The 10,767-nt window shown below is 50.3% G+C and overlaps 1 protein-coding gene across 2 annotated transcripts in view; it reads left to right on the top strand.

Moving 5' to 3' along the window:
- BNC1 (basonuclin zinc finger protein 1) overlaps positions 1-10,767 on the top strand; it is a 31,875-nt gene continuing 21,108 nt past the window's right edge. Inside the window, exon 1 of one of the 2 annotated variants that reach the window (XM_079764057.1) lies at positions 1-116. In XM_079764057.1, the coding sequence (XP_079620183.1) occupies positions 108-116 (9 nt within the window). In that variant the 5' untranslated portion in view covers positions 1-107. Of the gene's footprint in view, positions 117-692; positions 936-10,767 lie in introns of those variants that run through there. The other variant, XM_079764056.1, reaches the window with a different exon arrangement.

The raw sequence follows: 10,767 nt of genomic DNA, 5'->3' as shown, positions 1-10,767 counted from the left end.
CCCCGACGGCCCGGAGCTTGGCTGCGGCGGCGCCCGCCGAGCCGGGGCGGACGCGGGCCGGGACGCGCGCGCGGGGAGCGGGGAGCCGGGCTCCGGGCGGCCGCAGGATGGCGGAGGTAAGCGGGGTGCCGCTCGCACCCGGGCCCGTCAGCGCCGGGGGGTCGCGCCCTGGCCGCCTCCGAGGCCACCTGCGCGGCGCGAGGGGGGTCCCCGCGGTGGGAAGCGCGGGCCGGCGCCGCGCGTCCGGCCGCCCCTTCCCTCGGCGCCGCGGCCCCGGCGGAGCGCGCCCGCCCCGGCGTCCGCTCGGCCCTCAGCCCGCGGGCGGGAGGGCCGCCTGTACCTGGGCTGGGGTTTCCGCGGAGAACGGGGGCCGTGGGGAGCGCGGGGTCCGGCGGGCGGCAGGGACCCGGTTCCCGCCGCGCTTGGGGGCGCACCTCCAGCGGGAGAGCGCGCACGAGGTGCCCGCAGCGTCGCGGCGCACAGCGCGTCCCCTCGGCCGAACGTGCGGCCGGGGACGCAGCGGAGGGGGCGGCGGGGAGGGGGGCGCGCAGGGAAAAGCCCGGGGGCGCGTCTCCCCGCCTCGGGACCGGGCACCTGCAGAGACTCCGGGGGCCTGGGCGGGAGGTCTGTGCGCCCTGGGGAACGCGGCGGCGGCGGCGTCGGGTGCCTGTGTCCCCGCGCCCCCCTCCCCCGGCTGTGCCCGGGAGGCTGGGGAGGTGTCATCCAGATGTGACAAGATCGCAGAGAGGCGAGGGCAGGAGGCGATCTGATCCTCATCGGGGCGCATAGCTCGGAGCCAAACTTTCTCCAAGGCGGCGTAGGAACGCGTTCTTCTCGTGGAAGGCGTCTCTTTGTGGCGGCGCTGGCTGTCACCGGCCTGCCTTGGACAGTGCCATGGAATGCCCGAAAACAGCCTGAATTGTAGGAGTGACATGGTGTGTGTTTGGGGGAGTAGGAGGGGGGGGGTCAGACACTCTCTCTCTCTTTTTTTCTAATGTATTTTTATTTTATTTTATTTTATTTTATTTATTTATTTTTATTATTATTTTTTTAATTTCTTTGTTGGATCAGACCCTCTGAAGGCTCCGTCCTGTCCCGGGTTTTATGGCCCGCGGCGCGCCCCGCACGCCTCTGAAGGACGGGGCATTTAAATCAGGCCAGACAGCCAGGCCTCTGCTGTTAACACTTAAGGGGCCTCCAAGAGGGGGGCCCCACGGGTGTCCTGGGAATCCCCGTCAGAGGGTGTGAGTGTGTGTAGGGGAAACATGTGTTGCTACAGCTTTGGGTCCACAGAGCAGATCGAGCAACCATTTTTATTTATTTTATTTTTTTAAATTGATCTCTTCTCATCCAAGCGACAGAGATTCTGGCTGCACCAGAAGTGAGTTGAAAAACAGCATTCGGCAGCCCCCTTTCCTCCCCCCACCCCCCCACCTGGTGATCTCTTCTTCCTTGTTTTATTGTTTTAAGTCACCGTTGGATTTCGTGGGATCTCTCACAGTGTGATCTCTTGGACCCTGAGCTTGCACATACGTGTTGAAATTTTGGTGCGAGGATGAATACGCCGGCTTCTCCATGGTCCCCTTCCCAAATTGGTTGTTTCGTGTTAGTAAAACATTGAAATTGGGATATGTCAAAATGATGTTTTTTGCACATCGCACAAAAAGAGCATTCCTTCGGGCGTTATTGATTGCCCAGGATTTGATTTTTGCTTTAAAATGCAGGTGGGAGAACATGGCCAACCCCCCCTTTTGCTCTGTGGGTTTTCAGAGCAAACGTGGTCCTTTCCGGGCAAAGCGCGAGGTGTGAGTCATCCTTTGATTTCTCATCCAGTAAGTTTGCCAACTTGAATTTCACCAAAAAAAAAAAAAAAAAAAAAAAGTGGAAATTACCATTTCCACTCCGCGATCAGATCAGTCGAACACGTTCCTGTTGTCGCGGAACGCCGGAAAGAGGTGGTGAAATCTGCACTTGTCACCACCGCTGTTCCTGCTCCGGGAACTCATCGTGACGGCCAGACACCCCTGTGTCGTCTCATTTGGAACTTCATCCGGACCCAGAGCCTAGAACAGGGTTCAGCAACGTGCTGCTCCTTCAGGCAGAGAGAAGGCGGTTCGTGTGACGTGCGTGTGTGTGGCTGTGAAAAAAAAAAAAAAAAGATCCGTTTGCTCTGGAACGTTCGAATTCACATTCGAAAGACGAGGCAGCGTGGGCTAATTGCTGTGCAAGCGTAAGCTTTGCGGAGAGGGTTATTTTTATTTATTTTTTTTTTATTTTGCATCTTTCCCACGCAGCCCAGGCCCAGGCCCGCATTCTGTACCTCAAAATCATCAGCGTGGAAAGAAGGGGGAATCCCACCTATTGGGCGAGAAAAGCCGTGTATAGATTCTCCCTGGGGGATAAATAATAATTGTGCTTTAAGGACGCTCTCTCTATTTATGAATGCTTCGGGACACATATAAATGGGAAAACAATTTTAAAGTTCAGTTTGTCAGTAAAACTGAACCGCTGCGTACGGGGCGCGGGGCCTTCAGCTTTGGGTAGATGCTTTAGAAGTTATTTTGACAGTCAGTGGCCATTAAAGAGTTGCCCTGAAGGTTCCACAAGGTAAATTACTTGCAGGAGGAGCAAGCTTTCGCCCAGGGGGGAGTTTTCACCTCTGCAGATGTCACTGAGAGCGAGTTACTGTTCTCAAAAGCAGCCGGGTTGAAAAAAAGAATTAGAAATCCCCTTGCTAAGGTAAGAACTCAGCGCTGACTTCTCAGCCTTTTTCGTATCTAACATCAACACTTAGGGAGTCTCTACTTGTTTTTGTTTTTTTTTTTTTCACATGACCTTATTCCAAGATTTTAATTGTATTGATGGAGATATTCTGTTTTTCATGACGTGCCTGAGAGATGTTCAAGATAACTGGGTTCCGCTCAGAATGGGGCATCTGGAAGGATTTTAGTCTTTTTTTTTTTTCCTTTTCAGTCAGTTTCTACCTGAAAACCTTGCTTCCTCTTATCTTGTCATGCTTTGAAGCCCTTTTTCCTAATTCTGGAAATTCCAAGATTCCAATGTGGCCCCATTCCTCCTCCCAGCCAGATGCCTGTTTTATTCCCCAAAGGGGTTGTTTTTTTTGGGGGGGTTAGGGGGGTGCAGCTTGGTACCGTGGTGACGTACTAAAAGGGTAAGGTCGACACAGAGCAGGCCTGTTCTCCCAGAGTCCGATCTGGTGCCTTTTCAAACCTGGCAGAGTTGGAAGCAAACGGGCTACTGGTGTTGCCGTCCACACATGGACTCATCGGCTATAAACCAGCCCTAATGAGGTATCACAGGAGGACTCTGCCTTGGGGGGGATGATCCTTCCACTGAGCTCATGTGAGAGAAAGGAGAGATGGGGAAATCAAACGTCGTGAAGGCCAGGTCCGCGCAGAGGATGTGGAAGGAAATAGTTGTCGCGGGTAAATTGTAGTTCAGGCTGCTAACGTGCCCCCCCCCCCCCGCCCCACCCCGCACCATCCCGCCCTCGTACAGTTATATTAAATTGTCTCCTCTTACAGAAGATTTCTGTGATCTTGCCATGCGCTCCAGCAAACATCAAATTATTTTCCAGCTCTCCACCAGCTTGCAGGAGCCTTGGCCTTATTCTCTAGCCCTCTGATTGTTTCTTGTCGGAGTATCATTTGTGAAGGTAAAATTTTTATACGGGCAGTGCTGATATCTCATGATACACCGTACTGACTTGGAAGACGGCGATCAGGATAGCATAACTGACTGTCTGATCTTTCCTTTTTAAAGACTTTTTTTATTTTGAAAACCTAGGGTGGTTTTTGGTTGGTGTTTTCTTTTTTACACTTTGTTTTTTAAATCTAGTTCTCATTCAATCCCTCCAAGAGACGTTTGCAAGATTGTACTTAGAAATGCTCACAGTGGCATCGTTATTTTTGCATCAGCAGCAGTAGCGAGGTTGCATTGCTTGTATCACTGGCCGCCTTAGTTAAAATTACCCTTAAGTGTAAAAAAAAAAAAAAATGTATCCTAAAGTGTAAATGTCTTTTTGTTGTTGTTTCTGTTTCTCGCCCCTGCTCCCACGCTGAGGGTTGTGTTCAGACATTCGCTACGTGGGCAGCTAGCGTCCTTCTGTTGTTGTTTTTTTTTTTGTTACCAAAGGTTTCTGAAGATGACCCCCGAAGTCTCCCAAACTTAGGTTACAAAAGAAAGCAATATATTTGTATCTCCTATTTCTCTCTAGTTGTTGTGGCTATTACTGTTGTGAGTTCGTTTTTTCAAAAGCAAACACGTGGTTTGGCGTCGACGATAATATTTGCCTATTTTTCTATTTTTTGTGTGTGTTTGGAACTTAATCATTTTAAGGGGGGGGGGGGCGGGAAGGCACAGCTGTTCAATTATTTTGGCACCCAGTGTAGACTTTGATTTATAGAGATCAAAGAACAAGACTTCCCCCCATCACCTTCTTTGAACTGAGCAGCGAGAGAACATTACGAGTGTATCACGCACACTTTCTACTCTCAGGTAGACTTGGCCCGACATCTGTCCTGCTCTCTCCCTCCCACCTGCCCTTTCCATGCGTTCCGTCTTCTGGGACGGGTCTCCCCCCCCCCCTTTCCATCCCCACACTCGTGGTGAGGACCCCAAACCTGTCCGTTCTCCTACCGTGTCGTTTTCACACACGTTGCGGCCTACCTGGTTCCTGAGGCTTCCCAAGTCCAAGCTCGCAGCTCGTGCTCATGGCATACAGGGTCTCCCCCTCTTTCAGAACCCGACACAGGGACTCCCGGCTGCCCATCTGGACAGCCCAACCCCCCGACCCCCTCCCCCAGGTAGCCTGTCTGGGTGGGCTCTCGCTGCCTGGGACAGATCTGTGCTCTGTGGCCCAGCCTCCTGGGCTTGACACACACGTCCAGGGTGAGCCTTCTTTGTGCCTCGGACTGGTATTTCCTGCAAACGCTGCTGGGCGCATGCCTGCTGCCTCCTGGAAGGAGCCGCCTCCCGCCTCTCCACAGGACGCTGCTTTCTCCCTCTGTGTTTGTCGTCACACTCGAAAAGAAGCCCTAGCCGGTGTGGCTCAGTGGATAGCGCATCAGGCTGCGGACCAAAGGGTCCTGGGTTCGATTCCGGTCCAGGGCACGTACCTCGGTTGCAGGCTCCTTCCGGGCCCGGGTCCTGGTTGGGGCGCATGCAGGAGGCAACCGATTGAGGTGTTTCTCTCACATGGATGTTTCTCTCTGTCTTTCCCTCTCTCTTCCACTCTCCCTAAAAATCAATGGAAAAATATCCTCCGGTGAGGATTAACAAAAAAATTTAAAAAGAAAATGCTGGAAAGAGGGGGAAATTTTTATTTATCTTATTTATTTCACTTCTTATTAGAGAGAATTTAAAGCAAAATGAGAATAGTTTAACAGAGTTTAGTGACATGTGCTTGGGGATTCAACTGTGATCAACTTTGGACCAATCCCATTCATCCATCCCCCCTACCCATTGCCCCATCATTACCAACACGAGTACATTGAGGCAAATCCTGGACATCATATAATTTCTTTTTTAAAATATATATTTTTATTGATTTCAGATAGGAAGGGAGAGGGAAGAGAGAAACATCAATGATGAGAGAGAACCATTGATCAGCTGCCTCCTGCACACCCCCCACTGGGATCAAGCCCACAAGCTGGGCATGTGCCCTTGACCGGAATCGAACCTGGGACCCTTCAGTCTGCAGGCCGGTGCTCTATCCACTGAGCCAAAACGGGTAGAATGACATCATATAATTTCATTCATTAATGTTCTAATACATAGCTCTAAAAGAAAAGTCTTTTATGAAAGACAAAAGCAATATCACCATATAACACTTAAAAAATTAACAACTCTTTAATGTCATTAAATTTCCCCTATTCAGATTCCTTTGATTGTCCTGTAAACTTGATATTGCCGTTGCTTGGTTCAAATCAAAATCCAAATAAGGTCCATATGTTGTCTCTCTCTCTTCTTTTTTTTTAAATATATTTTTATTGATTTCAGAGAGGAAGGGAGAGGGAGAGAGAGATAGAAACATCAATGATGAGAGAGAATCATTCATCAGCTGCCTCCTGCACGCCCCCCACTGGGGATCGAGCCTGCAACCCGGGCATGTGCCCTTGGCCGGAATCAAACCCGGGACCCTTCAGTCCCCAGGCCGACTCTCTATCCACTGAGCCATACCAGCCAGGGCGTATGTTGTCTCTCTCAGTGTGTAGATTTACACTTGACCTTTTTCCTTGCAATTTATCTGTTTAAAAAAACTGGGCCGTTTGTCCTGTTGAATGGCTCCCACTCTGCATTTCACTTCCTTGTGATATCATGTCAACATTCCTCTATCCCCTGTATTTTCTGGGCATGGGAGTTGACCAAGAGGCTTAGTCTAATTCAGATTTCAACATATTTGGCAAGAACACCTCGTGTGTAATGGATATATCCTTCCATCCAAAGGCAAATGAGCTGGTTGTCATCTTTTTAATTAGGAGTTGAGGAATGCTGACATTCGAATTCTTTCTTTATTTATCACTGGAATACTTCTGTAAAAGAGAATCTTGGTCTCATCAGTGATTTGGTTGCCCTTGAAGTACAGTTTCTATTTTTTTAAAAAAAGGAATACACAGTTGAGCCTTTCCCTTTGTTTATCAGGTGTGTGGGGTTTTTAAAATATGTTTTTATTGATTTCAGCGAGGAATGGCAAGGGAGAGAGAGAGATAGAAACATCAGGGATGAAAGAATCATTGATCGGCTGCCTCCTGCACGCCCTCTACTGGGGATCGAGCCCGCAAACCCGGCATGTGCCCTGACCAAAATCAAACCCGGGACCCCTTCAGTCCATAGGCGGATGCTCTATCCACTGAGCCACACCGGCCGGAGCTGTTTACCAGCTTGGGGAATAATCAGTTGTTTCCTCCCTAGCACCTCGAAAGGTGACCGGCGAGTTTTGCATTTATTCTCAGTATCTCTCGGATTGCTAGATTTTAATATAGGGGATGACGCTCACTGATTTTTGACACGTCGCACCGTCTGCTCAGCTATTCTTTGCCCTCTCAGGTTGTATGACTTTTCTTCCCCCTCTTGCTCTCTACGAGCAGATACTGGGAGTGTTCCTCCCCCGGTTCCCGGTGCACAGTAGGTGCCTTAAAGCACAAGCAAACAAAAAAAAAAAAAACCCAACGTGTTAAATACACGGGCGTCGTTTTGTTCAACTACCTAATGGAAGGCGGTGGCATGAGATGGACATCTGGTCTCCGGGCGGTGCTGGGAGTAGCAGGAAAGCTGCCTCACACACCGACGGGGCCTCCTGGGTGTTCTTCCCCCTTCACCCCCCGTTGCCCCGAGACATCTGGCAAATCGTGATCCTGTTTTCAGAATCCTCGTTGTACCTCTGTGGGTTTGCCTCCGTAAGAAAAACACTAGAGCACTGGCTGGTGTGGCTCAGTGGATAGCGCGTCGTCGGCCTGGGGAACTGAAGGGTCCCAGGTTCCGTTCCGGCCAAGGGCACATGCCTGGGTTGCGGGCTCGGTCCCCAGGAGGGGGCGTGCAGGAGGCAGCCGATCCATGATTCTCTCTCATCATGGATGTTTCGATCTCTCTCTCCCTCTCCCTTCCTCTCTGAAATCAATAAAAATATATTTTTTAAATTTTTTTTCAAAAATAGGGGGGAAAAAAGGTAGAAAACTTAAAAAATAAAAAGTTAAAGAAGTTAGAGAAAAATGAGAAGGCAAAAGGTAGGGAGTCACTCCCCCCGCCGCCAAAAAAAAAAATCTGGTCTAATAAGAGACATGAGAAGTACAAACTGTGAGAGAGAGAGGCAGAGCAGCTGCAAAGAGCCGTTGGGCAGAGACCACCTGCCCTTGAACAATACGGTTTCCTGAACCAGAGAGGCTAGGTCTGCAGCCACAGAGAGCGGGCGTGGCAATTTCATTGTCGGTGAAGAGAAACGAAGCCCTCATCCCCACACACTAAGGTGGGACAACTGCTTTGGAAGCTACCCTTGTCTTATAGATGGGCAGGTTTTTTTTTTCCCTGGGACTCCAATATATAAACAGCAATGGTCTGTATTTAACATTTTTAAACATACAACTTGGGAAAACCTGTAGCATTTTTATCCTAAAGCTCGATGACTTTTAACCCTTTGCACTCGCTTGCTTTTTTCTCGATTCCTTTATTCTAATGCTAACCGTGTCGAGTCACACTCGACATCGGAGTGCAAAAGGTTAAACAGCGATCTGTGATTTAGCAGTCTGGGTCCTTTGGTTTCAAGTTGGGAAATTAGGATTCTTACCACCAAGCATCGGGCGCAGCCCTTAGGATCTCACACTTCAGAGAGGACCGCCCGCTCTGAACGTGGCCCTGGGGATCTTGCTGGTTAGCCGTGTCTCACGTGCTTTTGATGCGGTCCTCTCCGTGGCCCCTAAGATCCGTGTGCAACTTAGGAAATGCATTTGGCTGCGAGGAAAAGAGCTCCTGAATAAGACACCATCCTTTCCGCTCAGCCATCCTTCGGGCATGGCTTCCAAGGTTGCCTCGTGTTTGCACAATGGCCTCCGCAGTCCAGCCATCACGTCCGTGTTCCCAGGAGGGCAAGCAAAGAAGTCCCTCAGCTGAGCCACCTCCAGTGTATAAGGAGCTTTCTGTAAAACTCCACCTACCGTATTTTCTGGCGTATAAGACGACTGGGCGTATAGAAGATTTTCCTGGGTTAAAAAGTCGTCTCATACACCGGAAAATACGGTAATACTTTACTTGCATACCACTGGCCCAGTGCTTGAAAACCTAGCCACAAAGGAGATATGGAAATGAAGGTTCTTTTACCAAGGCAGATTGGGAAAAAAGGACATCGAGTGGGCATCTATAATTAGTAAGCATGGCACAGCTCTCTCATTGCTCCATTCATTATTCTCTTAAATAATACCAGTGAGCCCTAGCCAGTTTGGCTCAGTGGATAGAGCGGCAGCCTGCGGACTGAAGGGTCCCAGGTTCGATTCCGGTCAAGGGCATGTACCTTGGTTGCGGGCACATCCCCAGAAGGGGGTGTGCAGGAGGCAGCTGGTCGATGTTTCTCTCTCATCGATGTTTCTGGCTCTCTATCCCTCTCCCTTCCTCTCTGTAAAAAATCAATAAAATATATTTATAATAATAATAATAATACCAGTGAGCCCTAGCCAGTTTGGCTCAGTGGATAGAGGGGTACGTGCCTTGGTTACAAGCTCCTCCCCAGCCAGGTCCTTGGTTGCAGGAGGAAACCAGTCGATGTGTTTCTCTCACATCGATGTTTTCTCTCTGTCTTTCCCTCTCCCCCTAAAAATCAATGGAAAAATGTCCTCGGGTCAGGATTAACAAAAATAAAAATAATACCAGTGAAAGCTTGACGAAGTCTCAGGCCCAGGGTCAGCGACGAGGTGTTGGGTTTTGTTTGTTTGTTTTGAAATATATTTTTATTGATTTCAGAGAGAAAGGGAGAGGGAGAGAGAGAGAGAAACATCAATGATGCGAGAGAATCATTGATCGGTTGCCTGCCTTTCTACTGGGGATCGAAACGGAAACCTGGGCTTGTGCCCTTGACGAGAATTGAACCCGGGACCCTTCAGTCTGTAAGCCAACGACGCTCTGTCCACTGAGCCACACCAGCCGGGAGCCTAGGTGTGGGTTTTGCGATTCGGTTTCGTTGCCTCTTGCAGGAATGATTCACGGTGAAGCACCTTTTATGGAGGTCTTGTCGTAAGTGTTTTTGGTAGCTCCGTCTGTGTAGTCAGACCACCTGAGCCCAGCGGACCTAAGAACCTACGTGTTGGAGGCCTGGCAGTAACAGCCGCCTTCCTGGGCTAATTGGCCTTTTCAACTCTCCGTCTGTGTATTCTCATTAACGTGCCTTCCAGGCCTCTGAGGGAGGCGGGCGCAGATAGGAAGCCCACTTTATGGTCAGAGGCTCCAAGTCAGGGAGCGGGAGCTTACAGGGCTTAACAGGAAGTAAGACATAAGTCGCCGGAGGCCAGTTGTAAGTTTTACTACCTCCCGGTGAAGGATGCTGGGGGCAGAGGAGTGGTGGGGGGAGGGGGCGCTCAGGCTCCCCAGCTCTGCATCCGGAGGTGTCATTTTAATAGGCAAATCATATGAATTTTATACCTTTAGACTTAGAATCAAACCCATACTCCTTGGTTTGCCCCACAGTCCTGTGCAGAGGGGTCTCCGTCACCTCTCCGGCCCCCCGTTTCCTACCATTAACCTTATTAAATCCACTCCAGTTACACTGGCCCCCCCTTTTCTGTGCCCTGAAAACTCCAACCCCTTGGTGCCTCAGGGCCTTTGCACGTGCTGTGCCCGCTACCTAACACACTCCCGCCGCCTCCAGTTCTTCACTGGCTGCTGGCCATCCTCTGGGACTGACCATCAGGGGGCAGCTCCTGTGTTGAGCGTCTGCCCCCTGGTGGTCAGTGTGCATCATAGTGACCGGCCAAACGGTCGTTTGGTTGTTCGGTGGCTTAGGCTTTTATATATATAGATGGTATCCACGGTATGGATGTCCACACTTTATCCATTTATCCACTGTAGGACATGGGCGGGGGGCGGCTATTTCCACTTTGGGGAACAGACGTTTGTGTGGAGGGAGGTTTTCCGTTGTCTTGGGCACATACCCAGGAGTGGAGTTGCTGGATCCTGTGGTAACGCATGTTTGTGAAACTCTGCCAGACGGTTTTCCAAGCCGCCTGCCCCATTTACCAGCCGTCCGGCAACTGGATGTTTCAAAAA

Source organism: Cnephaeus nilssonii, assembly GCF_951640355.1.
Source record: "Cnephaeus nilssonii genome assembly, chromosome: 24".
NCBI lineage: Eukaryota > Metazoa > Chordata > Mammalia > Chiroptera > Vespertilionidae > Cnephaeus > Cnephaeus nilssonii.
The sequence above is the reverse complement of the archived record's forward strand: the minus strand, read 5'-3'. Positions and strand labels throughout refer to the sequence as shown.